This window comes from Artemia sp. Qi Xiang Cuo, unplaced genomic scaffold, assembly GCF_049724085.1.
Source record: "Artemia sp. Qi Xiang Cuo unplaced genomic scaffold, ASM4972408v1 HiC_scaffold_2954, whole genome shotgun sequence".
NCBI lineage: Eukaryota > Metazoa > Arthropoda > Branchiopoda > Anostraca > Artemiidae > Artemia > Artemia sp. Qi Xiang Cuo.
In genome coordinates this window covers 688,513-711,683 of record NW_028300808.1, presented here as the reverse complement: position 1 = coordinate 711,683, position 23,171 = coordinate 688,513, and the positions used below count along the sequence as shown (strand labels likewise).

The window sequence follows — 23,171 nt, the reverse complement described above, 5'->3', positions numbered from 1 at the left end:
TATTGAATTTGGTTATCAGTTTGTACCAAGTATTGAGTCAGTAGTCATATGAATAAATATATTAAAATAAGGAAAATAGTCTATTACAATTCTCAAACCTCGACCCTTAAGACCAATAAAATAATAATAAATATATGAAAATTTATTTATGAAATACATAAAACAATATCTATAATGTAATTTTTGATCTTAAGAGAGATCCTTCTTAGTCTAAATGTCATTTGATGGATCAATGTCATATCAAGTATCTTGAATATCATCTTATTTCTTCTCTTTAATAGCAACTATTTCCCGTATCTATGAACATAGCTATAATAATATTCACAGTTATATCTAGAACTATTCGAAGTTTTATTTGGGTTTTCATCACAGTCTTTTAAACTATATGTTAATATATATCTTTAAAGATAACACTCTTTACCAAGTCTCTTCTTTCTATCTTCTTCTCACTTTTCTTTCACATTTAATCTTTTTTTATGCGATCTTACTTGCAATTTGTAAAAATTTCTCTCCATATCATGTATTATTCTTCTCCTCAGGTCATCTAGTGTTTTCTCATCTTTCCCCATGTCCAAACTGTCAAAGCAAGAGGTGGTAGAATCATTAGAAAGCTCAAAATCATGATAATATCTCCTATAAATTTAAGAGTCACAAAAAAAATGATATTTCTAACTCGATATGATCACCCACAGGGTCAGGCATCTCATGATGAGTGGCAGATTGCGTTGGCATTAACGGTTTGGAAGGGAGGTGATGAGGTACTGATGGGTTATGCATCGTCGATTATTTTAGTAATGTGGCATTATCAGTCCTTGCACTTTTCATTGGGTCTGTCAATTCGGGGATTTCCTAGAAAAGAAGAAACAATTTAATATGAAATAATGACTCTCTTATACATAAGAAAAGATATTATTTAAATAATGATTGTTTATTAAAGCTTAAAATTTTATTCTATTTTTCTGATCTTATTGAGAGAGGTAAAAATAAAAAGCCTGTTAGTGTCTAAATCTTCCTCCTTCTCCTTAAAAAAGAAGAAAAATTTATTAAGTAAATAATAACACCTCTTTTACAGATAAATTGCCCTCTAAAGTTGAGTCCGTTATTTGTATGTAGTGCTGGATACGTGTATTTGTAAACGGTCCCCCCTGAGCATTTCACTCCTGGACACATTCTAACTCATTTAAAATTAATCAAAGTCCAAAATAAATTGTATATGTAAACTATGAAAAAGTACAAAATTGTGACGATCAATAATATAATAATAATATAAAAAAATATAAAATCACAATCATAGTTAATTTAATAATTAATATTTTAAAATACAGCATAATCTAGTCATAATAAATAATTATTTTTATATATATCGGGAACTGAAAAAAAAAATTGTTAAAACTACTTCCTAATTTATTATTTAGTAATGACAAAAATAATGATCCTCAGTCTTTATGCACCACTTCAAAAAGTTTGTGTATAATTTATTTAAATATTCCATGAAATCAAATAAAAATAAAATAATTTTTAAATTTAAAAATTTGATGATTAAATAAAACAGACTAAATAAATAAAAATTATTTTAATCTTTCTAGATCTGGTACGGAAAAAAAAAATTGGACACCCCCCCTCCTCAGTGCCATGAACGCCCCGTACACCATCCTTAGCATCTTACAAAAAGAAAAAAGTACAATAGTTGTATGAACCTTGATTTATATAGTTTATTACATAATATAACCTACTACACATATTTAATTTTAAAATTTGAGTAGAAACTCCCTCAGACAAACGATCTACAATTTGATATAAATGTTATCTACGTGTTTCGGAAAAAAAAAGTGGTAAAAGTTCACTCGGACCACAGCACCCCCTGGAAACCCTCCTTTTTTTCATAAGAAACATGATTCAGATAAAAGTAGTGACCCTTCCAAAACCATTAATGTACCTGAGCGTTCCTATTTTTTGTTTTATAATATTAAATATATATGTATAAGTTTCTTAAATTTAAAAAATTCTCTATTTCTTCTTATGATAATATAGAGAAATTTATCGATTTGTCAAAACCCGTGGATCTAGTAAATAAAAAAGTTTGATGAATCGCGGATGTAACATGAGCGAGAATTATTTTAGTAAACAATGGTTCCGATGGTAAAAATCTCAGTCTACACGACGAGATATATGATCACATCAGTAATAACTTCCCTTAGACCTCTATGTATGTATGTAAGATCTCTTGGTCTTATTTTGAAGAATGATTTTTTCCTCCATTTCCATTTTTTTAACTTAAAAAATGAAAAATATTATGGAACAAACTGAACAGAAAACAATTTTTAATTCTCATCATAATTGGTCTCTTTTGGTTAAGCGTTAATACATTATATACGTAGCAATTTTTCAAATAAAATTAAGTAGAAACATTAGTAGGTAGAGCATTCTTGTTACTCTCATGTCATGGCCTTCTGGGTCAGGCGAGTCGTGATTAAATAACATGGGTTTAACTCTTGATATTAATAATAGATGGAATTTTGATGGGGGGATACCACTAATGAACGGACATATTTAATTTCTTATTATGAGTTTATATTTATAGTTAATACCCGTTGTATATAATTTTTATTAGATTTCAGATAGATTTTCAGATACTGTCGAGAACTCCCCCCCTCTTCCATGTACTTTACTCCCCGAACCTAGACCGCCCTTGACCGGGCATCCCTGTGTCCGGTCAACACCCCCCTTCCCGTGACCTGCCAAAACGTAAAGGGTCAAGGAAACTTTAAACCGGACCTTGTAATTATCCCACGGATGACTGTGCTCTTCTCCTAATACCACTGTCAAGTGAGATCGGGTTGTTTGTTATCTTCGTCTGTGATTTTTTTTAAAATCAGTCCCGATCGCCGGACGCCACTGCCAATGTGTCATGGACCGCTACCCCGACCCCCCGACAACGAATCCCCTGACCAAGTATACCCCGGCGAGTTAATTATGCAGACAAAACCCCATCACACTCCGAAAAACCCCCCCGACGATATCACCCCAGCGGACGATTTCCCCATTCCCCTTCCGCTGGGCGATATCCAAGGGTAAAATTGAGTCGCCAAAGAGAAAGTTCGACAAATCCTGGAAAGTACAATGAAATCTGGCAAAATCCCCTGTGTAAAATGTCCTCTGGAAAGTTTACCCCCCGGGAACTTCCCTCCCTACGGAAAGTCCTTCCTGTGAAATATCGCCCCCTGCGGAAAATCTCCCGCCCACAACAAAAAAAAAAATCCGTAGGCTATACTTTCCAATGCTAACAATGGGCAAATTTCATACCTTACATTCTTAACCATCGCAATACCTTTGAAGCATCGTGCAACTCACCCCTCCATGCAACCCCGCCCCCTCAACACCCTTCAGCCATATATTTTTAAATTGACAATATTTTTCAAATGTTACTTATGTATCATACAGACCACATCGGCGAGGTAAAGCTAGGTCAAGTCACAATGTCAAACCTTCGCAATACCTTTACTCAAATATCTTTTCGGAAAAAACAAATTCGCAAATCTCGTAAACTAAAAACGTAATGACCCCTTTAAACAGCCTGAGTTCGTATATTAATGAACCCATGAAACAAAACCAGTCTTATAGAATCACACACATCGGTTTTTGGTTTAGCACTTAAAAAAGACACTGAACTTTGAAATTGCGTAAATCATCTTGACAAAGTGTGCGCAAAGTATATACCTTCAAGCAAATTCCATATGATATTTCAAATTACTATACCTTCTATAGAAATGATACCTCTTTGCAAATGACCCTGGTAACCCAATTACTTGAAAACTTACACACATATCTTTGCCTCAGGCGTAAGTTTGAATGTAAGTTTTCAAGTAATTGGACGGTTACTACTTACCTCACTTACCTGGGTTTATTTGTGAATTTGGTGGATGTGTTGAATATGTAAAAAGTGGGATTGCTGAAATCCTGGGTGTTGGCTCAAAATTGAAATTTTTCGGAAGAATAGAACATTAGCGTGCGAAATAAGATTCTAAAAATATAGGCTGCGGTAGTGACAGTCGTGGAGGGCTCTCAAACCTGGGTACTTCTAAATGCAGGGGCGGATTTATTAAATATTTCTCAGAGGATGTGTCTGAAGATAGTCTTAGGTACTCGTTTGACCGACCACATCAAACAGTAAGCTAGATGTGAAGTTGTCAAAGATCGGCTTTTTGGCAAACTATATGGAGCCAAATGAAAAGCAGGTCGTCCCCAACAGGGCTTGGAAAAAACCATAAGGATGGATTTAATAACAATTGGAACTTCTGGTGACAGGGAAGTAAAGAGTGATCCTATAAATAGAATGGGCCTGAGGAGGATTGTGGGTAGCTGTTTTGACCTCGGGTGCATTGATGCTGCAGTATGTTGTTTTAAGTTTAGTTAGTTAGCTAGTATTCAAGTAACTTGAAATAAAAGTGACCCTGCTTTGTTGAGTGAATTATGCATGCGCTGTCAGTTCATTTTCCGTATCGTATCTATATAAAATTTTGTATATATTATGCAATATCCTCAGTCTGAACTTTCAAAAAGGAATTCGACAAAAACTTTCTGAACTTCTAAAATTCTAAGTTTGTAGTCTCCACTTCCAGTGTCTGTAACACTGGCAGCAAAATGCATAAAAATACTCGAGGGGAGTATCATCGTATAATTTGCTCGTTAGACACCCTGAATATTTGAGAAAAATGTTTTCAAATTCTACTTTAATTTTAGTTTTTTGTTGGTGCTTGCGCTTCGATTGGCTCTTTGGCTCTTGGATATGATGATGGATGGGGATCCCCAGCAGTTCCAAGTATCCGAGGCGATTTAAGTGTAAATGCAACAACGAATGAACTAGATTGGATAGGTATGACTATGACAGCTTTAACTAGAGCTTTTGATTAACTATACTTCTCACTAAAATCGCGCCTTCGATGCTTGGGTTGATGATTGAGTTAAATATATTTGCTTTTCAGTAAATTCAAATGTATTCTGCCTTTTAGAAGGTTTATGGGGTGCTAGCTCAGGTTGTGTGGGTGGTAATTTCTTTTCCTTGTAAGTATGACTTGATTATTCATTTCAATTTCTGTTCAGTCTTTGATTGATTTATTCATATATAGCAGTACTTTTTATTATTCAATATTATTATAGTTTCTCTTTATGTTGGGCTTTGCGAATTCATTGATAGTAATTTCTGTTTGTCTTAGGTTAAATTCTTATATGACTTTATTTTTGTTTGTCTTAGAGTTCCAAATGGCTCTTTAAATTTCTAATTTTTCTCGTTCAGTTCCTTCCCTCCCACGATTCCTATTCTTCACGATTAAGTTTAACTTCCAGTTATTAGATAAATTTATACTTTCATACGCTCTTCTTGTTGATGCGAACGGGCCGAAGATGTTCCTAAAAAGTGATAGGAAAAAACGATTTGATATCATCAACTGACACTATTTGTTACAAAGTGTGATAGATACATAGAGTTTAATGTAATAAATACAGTATATTATCACTGAATTAGTACCCTTTAATACCCTTCCTAGTTTGTGTAATAAGGGCTATAAGGATTCTGCACCTTAGGAAGCTTCTATACAAATTGTGGAGACCAAACTCGCACCATGTCTTCCTTACTTACTTGTACTTGCAGCAGGACCAGACGTTCCTTCTCAACCTGCATCTGAACAAAACCTCTGAATAATGATCTTTCACAATAGTATGTTTTTGCGAATCGTTCCTTGAGCCTCAGCCAGCATTTGTCAACTCTGTGGCCAAATTGCCTAAAGATTCTACTGATGTTATCATAGGCAGCGCAAAAGCGCTGCCTAAGTAAAGGACGATGTAGCCACAATGTATTATTTGTTTTCTGGTTTTAAACCATGGCACTGCGCATCGATGGAGTTTTTTTAGAAACTTGGAAAAAGGCTCATTCGATTGGAAATTGTAAGGGCTTGTGCCCTTTTTATGGTCAAAAGTGATTGGAGGGCAACTAACACCCCTCTCACACCCACCATTTCTCCAAACACATCCAATCAAAATTTTAAGATGGTCATTTTGTTTAACATAGTATAAAGTTCCAGAAATTATGTCTTTAAGGATAACACCCCCCCCCCCCACAGCCCTCTTGGGAAGGATTGTACGTTATGCATATAGGGCATATAGGGTTTTTATAGAAAGTGCTGTCATAGAAACTTCAAAAAGGGTTCATTCAATTGGGAATTCAGAGGGCTAGTGCCCTTATTAATAGTCAAAAGCGATGAGAGGGCGAATCCCCTCCACATTCATTATTTCCCCAAACACATGCAATCAACATATCAGATACAATTTTGTTTTAACGTCGTTGAACTGTCCAAAAATCTTTGAGTCCGACAGTATGTAGTCTTTGAGTATGACCCCCCCCCCCCCTCCCACGGCCCTCAGGGCTAAGGTTGTAAGTTATGCCCGGGGGCATGGCTTATAAAGGGTTTTTATAAAAAGCATTGACGTATAGGCTTCAAAAAGGGCTCATTCGATTGGAAATTTTGAGGGCTATTGCTGTTTTTAATAGTCGAAAGTAATCGGAGGGAGAATGACCCCTCGCCCAAAACGCCAATCATTTCTCCAAACACTTCCGACCAACATTTTGATATGGCAATTTTGTTCAACGTAGTTGTAAGGTTTGGAAATTATGCCTTTGTGGATGACAACCTCCCCTCCATAGCCTTAAGGACAAGGGTTGTAAGTTATGCCCTTAGGCCATATAAGGTTTTTATAGAAAGTGTTGTCGTAGAATATTCAAAAAGGGCTCATTCGATTGAAAATTGAGAGGACTAGTGCCTTTTTTATTAGTCGAAAATAATCAGAGGGCAATTGACCTCCATCCACCCCAATGCCCATCATTTCCCCAAACACTTCCAATCAAAATTTTGAGATAGCCATTTTGTTCCCGTATTGGAAATGTCCGAAAATGATGTCTATGAGGATAACAGATCCCCCCAGCTCTCAGGCGAAGGGTTGTCAGTTATGTCCTGGGGCCATATAAGGTTTTTATAGAAAGTATGGTCATATAAACTTTGGAGGGGGCTCATTGGTAATCAGACGCTCTAGTACTCTTTTTATAGTGTAAAGAATATGTGACAATGCTTCCAGGATTCGAACAATTCCCAAGAGCCTTGGGGGCAAGTGTTTAAGTTAAGCTCTGAGGGTATATAAGGTTTTTATGGAATGGGTGGTCCTGTTAAATTCAGATGGGTCTCATTTGTTTTGAAATTGGAAGTTATAGTGCCCTTTTTAAGAGTCAAAGTGATTTGAGAGAGACCTCTCCCCCCCCCTCCCCCCCCCCAATGTTTTCCATAACAAAAATCCAAACAAAGTTTTGATACATCATTATTTTCAGCATTGTTGAAAGGTTCATTAATTATGCGTAGCAATAGTTGTAGTAGCAGTAGTAGCATTAATAGCAGTTTGCAAATACCATCTTTTTTTCAGCATCCCTTTCAACACAAGATGAAATTTTTAACTTAATACCATCAACTGGTCCTGAAGTACCGGTGATACGTCCTCTTGACAACCTATATGGGCATAGTGTGTTTCGATTTATTTCATTACAATTACAATGGTGCCCAAGTTTCGCATTAATACCCTTAGGTTTAATAGTTCTAGTAGTAGCAACAATAAATATAGTGGTAGTAGTAGGAGTACACTTATTAGTTGTAGTCTTAGCTCTAGTAGCAGGAGTGTTAGTAATAGTAGCAGTAGTTGTAGGAGCAGAAACATTAGTATTATGATGCAAATATTGTATTTTGGTTAGTTCAAAATCCCCCTCAACAATCGTTGTAAGTTTTGATTTTACACATGAAACTGTTCCTATGATATGGCTGACATGCCCTTTTGACAACCCACATACGGATGGCAGGCTGTCATCTGGACAACAGAAATATTCTCTGAAAATTTCACCTTCATATCTCCATAGGTTGTAGACTTAAAGCTAGCCTGAAGACACTGTGTGTATTCATTTAATACTGCTTCTACGGTTGCTGTAACTAACGACACTAATGGCATTAAGTTGAAACTTTTAGGGAACGTTTAGGAGGAGCTTCAATCAAGCGAAAAACCTATACGCATACAGGTACTAAAAGGGCATGTAAGCACTATAGGGCATATAAGGACATAAGCAGCGATGCTCTATCATAGCTAGTAGTATCATTGATATTTTATAGGAGCTATTTTGACAGAAAATTAAAAGTTATAATGCCCTCTTAAGAGTCAAAAGTGAATGGAAGGCAATCAGTTCAATTCAGTTCAATTCATTTTATTTAACATCAAAATACATTTAACTAATATGCCAATACCCGCCCCAAGAAAGATACAAAAAAGCACTTGCGATTGGGCGGGTACATACAACTCATCTACTAATTAATAATTAACTATAAACAAAGGAACAACAACAAAAAATTAATAATAATAATAATAATAAAACAAAAACACTAAAAAGAGGAAAGAAAAGAAAAGAAAAGAAAAAAAACAATCTCTCGTCAATTCATTTAAATAATAATAATAATAATAATAAATAATAATAATAATAAAAAAAAAACTATGAACCTTGACCTAACAAATATTTTTTCAATTTCTTTTTAAATAACCCCAGGTGCTCAGCCGCCCGAATCCTCTCTGGAACAGAGTTCCACACATTAGGTCCTGAAAATCTAGTATGGAAGCCGGCCCTGGTTCCACTTCTATTCGGAACAATGAAGTCACTAGCATGACGAGTTTCATAATGGTGCAAAGACCTATTGTCACTAAAATATTCACGAAAAACCTCTGGACTAACATCATTCAAGCATTGATAGGCAAATATTCCTATTTGGTAGTCCCGTAGCTGTCCTACATTCAACACTTACAACTTGTTGAAGTAAGCTGAAGTGTTATGTGTACCTTCAACATACCCACCAATAAGACACATCATTTTATTTTGAAGAGTCTGAACACGTTTAAAATTCCCATAAAAATTACTTGCCCATAACATGCAGCCATGCGAAGAATATGGGTGAATCAAAGCATGGTATAAAATCAATAAAACTCTCGGAGATAAAAAAAATTTAAAACGACGAATCACTCCAAGGCCACGTGCAACCTTTGTGGCAACAACATTACTGTGGCGTTTCTACGAAAAATTACAATCAATGTAAAAGCCAAAGTGCCGGATTTCTTGAACTTGAACTACAGGCCTATTATTAAACATAATTCTACCATCAATATCACTGGAATTGCCTACTCTAGAATATACAATAAAATTAGTCTTTTTAACATTAAATTATAACAAACTTTAACTAGTAAAAACATGTAAATATCTCAGAACACAATTCACTTTCAACGCAAGACTATCCAAAGAACGACAGAAAACGTAACTGCAGGGTCATCAGTAAATGACGTTAAACAACAATCTGGAAGATAAAACCTCATGGTATCCACATAAACCAGATACAGAAGTGGACTAAGGACCGATCCCTGTGGCACACTGCACGACACTTGATAAGGGGAAGAAAAAGCATCATCAATCATCACTTTAATAGACCTCCCACACAAATAACTTTCAAACCACTTCAAACTCACTCCTTTAACACCTAAGCATTCTAATCTTTGCAATAAAATTTTAAAATCTACCGTATCCAATGCTTTCCTAAAATCAAAAAATACTGCTTGAGGGATTTTCCCTTTGAATGAACAATTATTTACAAACTCAACAAGAGGAATGACACGATGACTAGTTGATGGACCTTTCCGAACCCCGAATCGGGTGTCACAGAGAAGGCTATATTTCGTGACATGGTCATACAGACGGCAATGAATCACTTTTTCCAACATTTTTGACAATAAAGGCAGTATCGATATTGGTCTTCAGTTTCCGGCATCTGACCTGGCACCCCCTTTGTAAAGCGGGATAACTTTAGCTTGCTTCATTGCTTCTGGAAAGGTCCCCGTTACCATAGATAAATTGATAATATGGAGAATACATGGTAGTATATACATTAACACTGCTTTAAAAGTTCTCAGATTCACGCCATCTATCCCAGCAGAATTTGATTTTATATTTTTCACTATTTTAATCACTTCATCACTTGTACACTCTTCACTCTTCTTGTACACTCTTCTGGAACTCAAAAGTATCTCCACGAGAGTCCACGAATTCCTCGCTAAGAAAATTTTCCCTGTCACACCTTACACTCTCTTGAACAGACGAGCCAACCTGAGAATAAAATTGGCCTAAGTGATACGCGACTACATTTTTATCACTCACATAACTTCCATTTATATCAATGCAAGGCGACTGAATACTTTTCTGATTTCCCATAAACTCATTAATAACCTGCCATGTGGCTTTGGTATCTCCCTTACTATCAGAAAACTTTTCTTCAAAATACTTCTTCTTTGCTTCCCTTCTCATACTGTTCGCCTTATTTCTCACTCGCTTGAACTCCGTAAAATCTGCGTCATCCTGACTGTTAAGATATTTCTCATATAAAAAGTAACTGCTGCAAACTTATCCAGGCGACCACTGGGCGGCTTATACACCACACTAATTAAAATTTTCCTTTTTTCAATTTCTAATTCCAAACAAAAACTTTCAATCTTACCTTCTATCCATACACCCAAATCCTCCCTCTCCATATACTTCATATTTTTCTTAATAAAAAATCCCAGGCCTCCTTGGTTCATAGTTGATCGGTTCCTTACCTCAAAATCATATCCTGGAAAAGAAAAAGCCGAGAGATATTGGTCAGAAGTCAAAAAAGTTTCAAAAATACCCATTATATCAAACTGTGAAGAAAACATCCCAATCATCTGCCGAATATCTAAGTATCCCGTAGTAAGGTGGTAATTCCACGTGCAAAGACGCAGCAACATGTCTGTACTAACTTGCGACGGCAATATATAAGAACTCTCACGAAGAGGCTTTGAATTAATAATAGGCAAATCATCACTTCCAATTTGAGCATCTAAATGATCTTCAATACGGAGCAGATTACGCATAAATCTATTCAATGAAGAAATATAATTCAACATAAGTAAGGAAATATACTAATTTTTCTTTTCTAAAAAAAAACAAAAAAAAAAACAAATAAAACAAACAAAAAACACAAATAATCAACTTTTTCTAAAGCACTAAAGGGTGTCAACAAGTGAGCGGATTCGTGTTGGGTGGCTATCACCCTGCTCACGTTTGATCACGGCCATGATCGGACCACACGTTTCTTACACCATATCTGTCTCTTGCGCCTTCAAAATCGCTTTTTTCATTTTCGTAAGATATTCAGTGACGAATACACCTGATTTCGCCAGCTTTGACTTCGCTCTGAAAACATTATACGCCGTATCTTTAGTTGCAAATTTAACGAGAACTGTCGTAAGTGTCTGGATATTCTGGGCAGGGTTCGGAAGTCTAAAACGGTTCACAGACAACAACTGTTCTTTCTGGAAATTTACACCCATTCTCTTCACTATATCAAGAACATTAGTACCCAGGTCATTTTCGGGGTCCTGCTTCACTCCGAAAAAAAAAACAAAGAAACAAGCGAACGCTCCTGTTCGTAATCGTCCAGCTTTTCCTCAATAGTAGCCACCCTAAGCTCTAATGACTGAATCTGCCAATTCAGGGATGAAAACAGTTTTTCTATTTTCTCAAACTTTATGTTGTATTCTAGCGTGATCGAATCATATATTTCCGAAACAATCAGTTCAGGGCTCAGAGCGGCTAAAGCCCTCCTCTTTAGCTCATAATTTTCCAGACACTTCAATCAAAATTTTAAGACAGCTCTTTTGTTCAGCATAGCTCAATGGTCTAGTAACCTTATCTCTAGGGTTACTGGGAAGGTAGACCCCTCACAGTTATGGAATTTGCCCATTATTCTTAAAAACTAAATATTGGTTTAAATTAAATCAAGACTTTCGCTGGTTGCCAAATAAGACATCTCACAAATAAACCAAGAACGACTGAGGGTATTAAGTTCAAATTTTCGGGGCTACTTCTATTACTATTTCTGCTCTTATAATTTTACTAAATCAAAAGAGTGTAAGTGTGTCCAGGCTGTGAAAAAGCATAAATGTAATTTTTTGGGAATGGTATTAACTTTCATTTATCAGGTCAAGAGGATGTATATGACTAAATTAAACACTACCATTTGTGTCATTATTTTCAAAAGAGTTTACGTTGTTCAAAATTGCTGAAAAGGCTTCTCCAGTATATAAATAGCAGGCCAAACTATAACTTCTTAAAGGAAAACAGGAAAGATTCAAACTAACATTTTCTTTTTCCCTGAAAAAGACTATGTCAATATAAAACGAACAGAAATTAATATAAAAGAAAAACTTTTTCCACAAAATAAAGTAAAGAACTCCAAAGTTCTCCAAGAACTCAAAAGTAAGTAAAGAAGTTACTTTTTTTTCAAAAAAAGTAAAGAACTCCATTAAACCAAAAATGAAAAAAAAATAGAATCAAACAATCTACCAAGTATACAACTACCACAAAGCAGTATCAATAAATAAATGAAACCCAAAACAAACAGAAATTAAAATAAATAACAGTCAAACCCAAAACGAGCAGAAATTAATATAAATAGGGTTCAAACCTCTATTTATAAATGCTTCCTGAAAGCCAGAATATAATTTGTACTTTACTTACAAAAAGTCTTTTAGCTGTTTTCACTTTTAAGAAATCAAACTTTAGGAAAATTCTAAGAAACCAAAAATTACTTAAGATTTTAAGGAATAAACATTAGCATATGTGTATTAAACAGGCAATGCAAATTCATTCGAATTTTTTTCAGTACAGTGTAAATTATATTCTGGCTTTTAGAAAGCATAGGGGTTTTGAACCCTACTCATATTAATTTCTGCTTGTTTTGAGTTTGACTCACATATTATTTTAATTTCTGTTCGTTTTGGGTTTCATTTACTTTTTAAGTCAATGGACCGGTAACTTGCTTTGACCTGGAAGTGATTATTTTGTTTAGTATAAAAGCAGTTTGTTTTAATTTTGATAAGTTAGTAAATCTACTGATGATGATGACTGACTGTGTCATCGAAATATTTAGAGTCTTTGTTTTATATTTTCGTTTCACTGTCTAATAAAAGGACCTATCCCTATTTGGAATTCTTATTGTTTTCGTCATGTATGCTTGGTAGATTATTTAATTCTATTTTTGTTCATTTTTGGTTTAATGGAGTTCTTTAGTTCTTTTTTTGAAAAACTTATTTTGTGAAAAAAGTTTTTTAATTAATAACAGTATAGGCTGATATCGTCACTCAAAAATTGATCTAATATCCAGTTGCGTAGGATTGAACAGAAGCCAATATGAGTGAAGACCTCCAAAGCGCATACCCGAGCAGCTTTAATGGGCTAGCATTCAAAACCACATAGAAGAACTCCTTCACTGTCAACTTATAAATGGTCCTCTTTATTCTTTATTAATGTCTCAGTAAATCCAGAGATATTTGCACAGTCCAGCAAAGACTAATTAAATCCACCTTATATCCAAATAGAGGAAACTGTCAACCTGTTCAAGTGGGAGACAATAGAGGGTGAGTTCATTGTCTGTTGTAACATTCTGATCAAGAATTTTAGATTTTTTGTGTTTATCTTTATAACAAGGTTGGCAGATTAAATATGTCACAAACCAAAATTGCCTTGTTTTGTAGACGGGAATGATGACTAAAATCCTTTGGGATATTTTTGTTTTCTGTATTTAAGTAAATAATGGCAACAGCAGGTTCGCACTCAGTGGGGGGGGGCTGTGTAAACCTTAGGGGAAATGCCTTTTCGGAAGGAGCTTTGGGTCATTTGAAATCCGGACAACTTCAATGATATTGTCACGACTTGGCAGGGACATATTTCTGTCGTTAGGTGCTTTCGTGGCTGGGTAAGGGTTAGTTTTCGAATTTAGGAGTACAATCATGTTGGGGTTTAGAAGCTTCCTAAAATGCAATATCCATCACTCTACTTTCTGGGCAAAATCGGACATGGTATTCCCTTGTTTATCTTTGATGGTGCCGAGGGCATATCACTTCTTTCCATTAACTTCTTCTCTAAGGATTTTACATGTACGTCATGAGTTGTGATTTAGTTCAACGTTTTCTATTTTGTGAGTGACTTCCTTCTAGTGACCCGCGCGGTCTTTTCTCACGCTTTGCTTGGTATGTTTCCTCGGTACAACTTTGATCTGTTTGTCTAGATGGCTTGAGGTATGTTTCTCATCATTCATTTCCTTGTTTCTTTCCGAAATACAACTCTGTCTGAAGAAGTGGGAGTATCCAAGTGCATCAGATGCATCTTCAATAGCAGTGATCTACGGCAACATTACTTCGGGATCTTGAACACTGGTTTATATAGCATAGAGACTATTTTTGAACTAAAGACAAAACTCATGTTCGGTTTGACCAGAATCGAGTTTGGTAATGTTTAGTCTTTTCATTCGAGCCAGTTTCTCCCCCATGATACGATGGATAAGGATTTTTGCTCCAACACGTGTACAGTCACTCCCTGCTCTAAAATCAGTAAAGGCTTCTGAATTAGCACGGAAATACTGAAAAGAGCCACCATCTTCTCTTGACTTGAATATTATCTGTCTGGACTGCAGTGAAATAACCATTTACGCACCATGTGACATCCTGTGTGCGCTAGCATTCAACTGTGCCAGATTTATCGATTCTCGAAAGATCCACCACTGGAGTACCGCTTTGGGGTGCAAACTTAGGCTTTCTGTGAGTGGTGAGGGTTGACAGAGCTCAACCAAAAGATGTGAAAAGCACACAGTCAGGTAACAAACAGCCTATTTGAGATCCTTTGATTCTACCTCAATCCTCTCGGGTTCGGCCTTATCCTAGTTTATCTATCAAATAAAGGACATTTCCAAAAAGAAGTTTTCCAAATATGTAAAGAAATATGTAAAAAGGAGTAGATAAGACTAAAGACCAAAGAGGAGCAAAAACAGACTCGTAGTAGGCTAAAGAAAAAAACTTGGCGTTTCTACCAATTTATGTGACAGACTAATCAGACAATAATCAAAACTTAAAGCGAAAATATATCAGGGGCAACGCTATAGCGTTGCTCATAGTAAAGGCCATACGGCTCCAATGTTTTATTATTTATTTATTTTTTTCCCCTAGAGACACTTCATATGGAAGAGGTCGTCGTAGAAACTTCAAAGGGGGCTCAGTCGATTTGAAATCTAGAGTTCTAGTGCCCTTTTTAATAGTCAGAAGTGGCTGGAGGGCAACTAGCCCCCCCCCCTCCAAGTCCATCATTTCCCCAAACACATCCAATTAAAATTTTGAGATAGCCATTTTGTTCAGCGTAGTTGATTTTCAGATAGAAAATATGTTTTTGAGGAGGATACTCCCCCCCAACCCTCAGGGTATGGGTTTTAAGTTATGCCCTGGGGGCATATAAGGTTTTTATAGAAGGCGTTGTCGTAGAAACATCAAAAAGGACTCATTCGATTAGAAATTCAAAGGGCTAGTGCACTTTTAGATATTCAAAAGTGATTGGAGGGCTACTAGCCCCCCCCCCCCCTCACGCCCATCATTCCCCCAAACACATCCAATCAAAATTTTCAGATAGCCATTTTCTTCAGCGTAGTTGATTCTCAAATAGAAAATATGTTTTTGAGGAGGACAATCCCCCCCAACCCTCAGGGCAAGGGTTTTAAGTTATGCCCTGGGGGCATATAAGGTTTTTATAGAAGGCATTGTCGTAGAAACTTCAAAAAAGGCTCATTCGATTGGAAATTCAAAGGGATTGTGCCCTTTTTAATAGTCGAAAGTGATTTGAGGGAAACTAGCCCCCCACACGCCCATCATTCCCCAAAACACATCCAATCCAAATTTTGAGATAGCCATTTTGTTCAGCGTAGTTGATTTCCAGATAGAAAATATGTTTTTTAGGAGGACACTCCCCCACAACCCTCAGGGCAAGGGTTTTAAGTTATGCCCTGGGGGCATATAAGGTTTTAATAGAAGGCGTTGTCGTAGAAACTTCAAAAAAGGCTCATTCGATTGGAAATTCAAAGGGCTAGTGCCTTTTTTAATAGTCGAAAGCGACTGGAGGGAAACTAGGCCCCCCCCACGCCCATCATTCCCCAAAACACATCCAATCAAAATTTTTAGATAGGCATTTTGTTCAGCGTAGTTGATATCCAGATAGAAAATATGATTTTTAGGAGAACACTCCCCCCAACCCTCAGGGCAAGGGTTTTAAGTTATGCCCTGGGGGTATATAAGGTTTTTATAGAAGGTGTTGTCGTAGAAACTTGAAAAAGGGCTAACTCGATTGGAAATTCAAAGGGCTAGTGCCCTTTTTAATAGTAAAAAGTGATTTGAGGGCAACAAACCCCCCTCTCACACCCACCTTTTCCCCAAACACATCCAATCAAAATTTTGAGATAGCCATTTTATTAAACGTAGTTTTAAGTTCTGGAAATTAGGTCTTTGAGGATGACAACTCCCCCACAGCCCTCAGAGAAAGGGTTGTAAGTTATGCCCAAGGGGCATATAAGGTTTTGTTATAAGTTATGCCCTGGGGGATATATGGTTCTTATGGTAGGAATACTCGTATAAACTTCAGAGAGTGCTCATTTGATTGGAAATTGAAAGTTCTAGTTCACATTTTAATCGTCAAAAGATATTGGACGGTAACCATCCTTTTTTCCCAAATACATCCAAAAAAATTTTAAGATGGCTATTTTGTTAAAAATAGTTCAAAGATCATACGACTAAATCTTCGGTACCGACACACCCCCTCATGGCCTGGGGACCGGCTTGTAAGTTATACTCTGGGGGCATATATGGATCTTATGAAGGGATTTTCCTACTAAGTTCAAAGAGGGCTCATTTGATTGAAAATCAAAAGTTCTAGTTCACTTGTAAGAGTCGAAAGAGATTGGAGGGCAACTAGCCCCCCCCCACCTCCACGCCCTTTTTTCTCAAACCCACCCGATAAGAACTTTGAGGTAGTTTTTTTTAATAGTTCAAAGACCATATAACGAAAACTTAGGGGTCAATACTGCCCCCCAGGGCCCGGAGGCAGGTGTTGTAAGTTATACTCTGGGGGAATATATGGTTCTTATTGAAGGGATGCTCGTAACAAATTCAGAGATGGCTCATTTAATTGGAAATTGAAAGTTCTAGTTCAGTTTTTAGATTCAAAAGAGATTGGATGACAACTAGCCCCCCCATGCCCTTTTTTTCCCAAATGCATCCAATCAAAATTTTGAGATAGCCATTAAGTTAAAAAGTACTCAAAAGTCATATAACAAAAACTCAGGTATCATCATAACCCCCCAGGGCCCGGGGGCAGGCGTTGTAAACTATGCAATGCCTAACTATATTGTTCGTATGAAAGGGATGCTCGTATAAACTTCAGAGAGGCCTCATTTGATTGGATTTTGAAAGTTCGAGCTCACTTTTTAATAGTCAAAAGACATTCGAGGGCAGCTAGCCCCCCCCCCCCCCACGCCTTCTTTTTCAAAACCCATCTGATAAAAATTTTGAGATAGACATTTTGTTAAAAATAGTTCAAAGGTCGGATAAGAACAACTCCGGTGTCAATAGAACCCCCCAGGGCACAGAGCAAGGCGTTCTAAGTTATGCTCTAAGGGCATGTATGGTTCTTATGAAAAGTATGCTCGTATAAACTTCATAGAAGGCTCATTTGATTGAAAATTGAAAGTTCTAGTTCACTTTTTAAGAGTCAAGAAAGTCAAACTAGCCCCCCCCCCCCACGCTCTTTTTCCCAAAACCCGTCTGCTACAAATTTTAAGATAGCCAGTGTTTTGGAAATTGTTCAAAAATTAGATTACAAAAACTCCCCCCCCCCCCCGGGCCCGGGAGATAGTTATTGTAAGTGTTGTCCTGGGGGCGTATATTGTTCTTATGAAAGGGTTGCTCGTATTAACTTCAGAGGGGGCTCATTTGATTCGAAATTGAAAGCTCTAGTTCAATTTTCATGAGTCAAAAGATATCCAAGGGCAACTAGTCCCCCCCCACACTCCCTATTTTCACCAAGCCTATCCTATAATTTTTTTATAATAGCCATTTCATTAAAAATAGTTCAAAGGTCAGATAAGAAAAATTCTTGTGTCAACGGAACCCGCCAGGGCCCGGAGGCAGACCTTATGAGCAATGCTCTAGGGGCACATGTTGTTCTTTTGGAAGGGATGCTCGTTTAAACTTCGGAGAGGGCTCATTTGATTGGAAATTGAAAGTTCTTGTTCACTTTTTAAGAATCAAAAGAGATCGGAGGGCAACTATCCCCCCCCTCCTCCACGCCCTAAATGCACGCCAATCGAACCCGCCCACTCCATGCCCAAATTTTGAGATAGACATTCTGTTAAAAATAGTTCAAAGTTCTGATAACAAAAAACTCCGGTGTCGACACAGCCCCCCAGGGTATGGGGGTAGGCGTTGTAAGTTATGCCCTCGGGGCATATATTGTTGTTATGGAAAGGATGCTCGTATAAAATTCCTAGAGGGCTCATTTGATTGGAAATCGAAAGTTGTAATTTACTTTTTAAGAGTCAAAAGTGATTGGAGGGCAGCTAGCCTCCCCCCACACTCCATTTATTTTTTTCCTAGAGGCAATTCATATAGAAGGTGTCGTCGTATAAACTTCAAAGAGTACTCATTCGATTGAAAATCGAGAGTTATAGTGCCCTTTTTAAGAGTCAAAACTGATCAGAGGGCAACTGGCCCCCAACTCCTTTTTCCCCAAATGCATATGATAAAAAATTTGAGGTAGCCATTTTGTTAAAAATGGCTACCTCAAATTTTCTCGTTAAATTTTCAAATTACCTCAAATATGGACACGACCCCTCCAGAACCGGGGCAGGCAGTGTAAGTATTGCTCTGGGGGAATATATGGTTCTTATGGAAGATATGCTCGTATAAACTTCAGAGAGTGTTCATTTGAATGTAAATTAAAAGTTGTAGTTCATTTCATCAGCGTGAACAAAATCGGTGGGTAAATAGCCCCTCCCGCCCTCCACGCCTTTGGGTTTATCGAGAGATAAACCCATCCGATAAAAATTTCAGGTGACCATTTTGTTAAAAATATTTCAAACATCAGATATTAAAACACCGGGGTCGACACAACCCCCCAGGGACCAGGGACAGGCGTTGTAAGTATTTTTCTGGGGGTATATATGGTTTTTATAGAAGGGATGCTCTAATAAACTTCAGAGAGGGCTCATTTGATTGAAAATAGAAAGATCTAGTTCACTTTTAAAGAGTCAAAAGAGATTGAAGCTTAATCTAGTCCCCCGCGCCCTTTTTCCCCAAATCCATCCGATTAAAAATTTTAGATAGCAATTTTGTTAAAAATAGTTCGATAATCAGATAATAAAAACTCCGAGGTTGACCCAAACCCATTTTTTCACTTTGGTATTGTTACTTTGATATCAGTTTTAATACTTTGATGAATATTTGATTTTTTTTTTTTAATTTTGATTTTGAAATAAGGAGTTTTTAAAAACTTGACATTTTTTGCAATAAAAAACGAACAAAAAGTAATTTAAAAAAAACTCCGTAAAATTAGTTTTTCAAAGAAAAGTAAAGGCCATTTTAAACTTAAGCTTATCAGATACAAATACCTTTTAAAATTCAAACTCAAAACGACCAGAAATTACTATTAAAGAATAAATGAAACCCAAAACGAACAGAAATTAAATAAACAGTCATAGTAAAAACTTACAACAAGTATTAATATAAATGAATAAATAGATCTTAATGCGAGTAATGCTTTGATTGAACATGAAAATCAACCTTAAGACGAAAAAAATATTTTCCTATTGAAGCACAAATGAAACTTAAAACGAACAAAAACCAAATAAACAATCAATGCAACAAATATACAATAGATATTAATGTAAATTAATAAATAAATCTTAAAACGAGTGAAACTTAAATTGAATGTGCAAATCAAGCTTGAAACGAACAAAAATCACCACAACCAAGAGTTTGGGTATTACCTCCTTCTCTCACTGTAAAAGTCTAGAACCTACTGCGTCATTGGCGCTTTACTGAAAACCAAATGCGTCTTGAACAGTCTTGGTAAGTATAAACCACATCAAATTGAATATTTGATGTATAATGATATTAATTGTTGAAAGATCCGTCAGTTCAAGAATTCATTTCACTGTAATTGTATTTTTATTTTCAATGCTGTAAGAGCTGGAAAAGAAAGTATTTGTATTATAATCCGTTTTTAGTTAAGCGCCAATTACGCAGTACGCTTTTGGTTTTTATTTACAGTTAGGAAAGGAGGCAGTATCCGAACACTTGTTTGTAGTGAAACAATATATGTCTTTAACAACTTTGAAAAGAGCTAATAAATTAAACTGAATATTTGATGTATAATGAAATTAATTGCTGGAAGCTCATTAGTTCAAAATGTTACTATAATTTTGATGTTTATTTTCAATATTAAGTAAAAAAGAAAATATTTGTCATAAAATTGGTTCTCAGTAAAGTGCCCATGACTCAATAGGTTTTAGACTTTTACAATGAGAGAAGGAGGTCATACCCAAACTCTTGTTTGTGGTGATTTTTTTTTTATTTCAAGCTTGATTTTCATATTCAATTTAAGTTTCACTCGTTTTAAGATTTATTAATTTACAAATTACATTTATTAATTTACACTAATATATATTGTATGTTTGTTTGCATTGATTGTTTGTTTAATGTCTGTTCGTTTTAAGTTTCATTTGTACTTCAATAGGAAAATATTTTTTTTCGGCTTAAGCTTGATTTTCATATTCAATCTAAGCATTACTCGCTTTAAGATCTATTTATTTATTTATATTAATACTTGTTGTAAGTTTTTGCTATGATTGTTTATTTAATTTCTGTTCGTTTTGGGATTCATTCATTCTTTAACAGTAATTTCTGGTCGTTTTAAGTTTGAATTTTAAAAGGTATTTGTATCTTCTGACCTTAAGTTTAAAATGGCCTTTAATTTTCTTTGAAAAACTTATTTTTTGGAAAGTTTTTTTTTTAATTAATTACTATCAATGAATAAAGATAAAACCCAAAACGAACCAAATTTTATACCAGATGAAAAATAATGCTATAGAGGAGTAAATGAATCGTAAAACGAGCAGAATTTCAAAACAATAATCATATCAAGCTTTAAACGAACAGTAATTACAATAAATGAAGTCGTGCTACTTCGTGCTACATAGTCTAAAGGACAGAATGTCATTTATGTTTTACTTAAAACTTTTTGTATTTACATCGTTTTTTTTTTTTTTTTTTTTTTTTTTTTTTTTTTTTACCACTGAAATTTGAATTGAAGTTATCAAGTATTTTGGGCAATAGGTTGCATCAAGACTGGGCTGGGTAATTGTAGACAGAGAAAAGCCAAGACAGATAGTCCAAGTAGTTGAGAGGCAAATGTTTCAATGGCTGGGGCACGGGTAAATGGCAGGAGTATGAATGACTCTCTTATTGGACACATACTTGTCAGGTTAGTTGTTGGAAAGGCATGCCTGCCTAGAGTCTTAGGCATGCTGATCAAGAATTTAAAAAAGAGGCAAACAAGGCAGACCCGCCTATGGTGATAAGAAGGTTGACCAAGAATCTAAAATTGACATAGGACCATAAATTTGCTTGAAATAACCGGCAAAACAATCGTTTAAAGCCATTTTTATCTTTCAAATAGTACCTATTCGTTGCCTAAGCTTAGCCCAACATTCGGAACAAAATTTGAATTTTTCATACATTTTTTAAATTTTTGGGTCACTTGCCCGAGACTCTGGGCGGGTGGGCGCCCCCGAATATTGTCCCAAATTCCTACACTGACAACACAATCGAATATGTCATCACAAAGAAAATCAAGGCTTATAGAAAAATATCGTAATATTTTTTTTTTTTTACAAAACTTCCACAACGCCAAAATATAAGTTTGCACAAAAACAGAGATTTTTTGTCAAAACCAGTCGTTTAAAAAAATATAACAAATGAAAAAAAACAGCAGCAACCACCGCAAAAACAAAGTTACTTTTATTTACTTTTTATATTATTCTTTTCAGTTAGTGGTATGCCCATTGGGTCGACAGTTGGCGCAATTTTGGCTTTCGTTTCAACGAATTATGTTGGACGACGAGGAACCATGCTTCTCATTTCTCCATTTTACATTTTATCTCACCTTTTAACAGTCCTAACTACCAACCCAACACAAATATTTATTGGCAGAATTCTCACTGGTGTGATTGGCATTTCAACTACAATGGCATCTCAGATTTATGTAAGTCTCAATAATTATACCCCACTTTTTCAAAAGTGGGAAGCGCTGCAAATTTATCATTATATCAAATAAAAAAAAAATTATGAACTGAAAATAAGGAGCGCCATTAAAACTTAAAACGAAATTACTCCGTATATAAAAGGGGCCGTCCCCTTCTCAACACCTCCCTGTTTACGCTAAAGTTTGACTTTTTCTCACAACTCTACTTTTTAAAGTAATAAAAAACGTAATCAAATTCCTTAACTCTTTGGGGGTGTTTTTTCCCTTTTTGCAAAATAAGGTAAATTTTCTCAGGTTCGTACTTTTGATGGGTAACGCTAAATTTAATCAATCACATATATTTAAAATCAGCATAAGCCGATTCTTTAGATGCATCTATTATTATTAAAATATTGATATTTGGTATAACATAAGTTATTATATTTATTATACTATTACTAATAGCCCATACTATCGCCTTTGTTCTTAAACAGCTCGTAGTAATAAACTACAGGTAAAGTGTTTTCCATGCCAACAGAGATCAAAACTCTAAATAAAAGAATTTTTATAACAATATTTACATATAAAATTTAGCTTTTAGTCTGATTCTAGACATATAAGAATTCATTAAGGGAATTGATAGCTTAAAGAATCACTGTATCTCGTCCTTTATAAACTTTTTCATTTTGTGAGGACCAACTATTTAAAATTGTTTGTGTGGTCTTGCCTTAACTTGTGAAGCTTGGATAAATAATCTGAACTAAATGCAGAAACTTAAAACGACATTTACTTTCCTAGAAATCACAGGAAAACCATGTAGCTTCTCCCGTTTGAGCTGGATATAAAGATATTGAGATTTCATGAAACTTACATCATTAAAAGTGTGAATTTTGTATTTTCGATCAAACCGAGAAGAATACTC

The 23,171-nt window shown here is 35.7% G+C and overlaps 1 protein-coding gene across 1 annotated transcript in view; it reads left to right on the top strand.

Moving 5' to 3' along the window:
• LOC148938359 (uncharacterized) overlaps positions 1 to 22,342 on the top strand; it is a 72,357-nt gene extending 50,015 nt beyond the window's left edge. Inside the window, exons 7-8 of the mRNA XM_089107849.1 lie at positions 4,741 to 4,873; positions 22,056 to 22,342. Coding sequence (XP_088963975.1) covers positions 4,741 to 4,873; positions 22,056 to 22,342 — 420 coding nt within the window. The remainder of the gene's footprint in view (positions 1 to 4,740; positions 4,874 to 22,055) is intronic.
• The last annotated feature ends 829 nt before the right edge of the window (positions 22,343 to 23,171 follow it).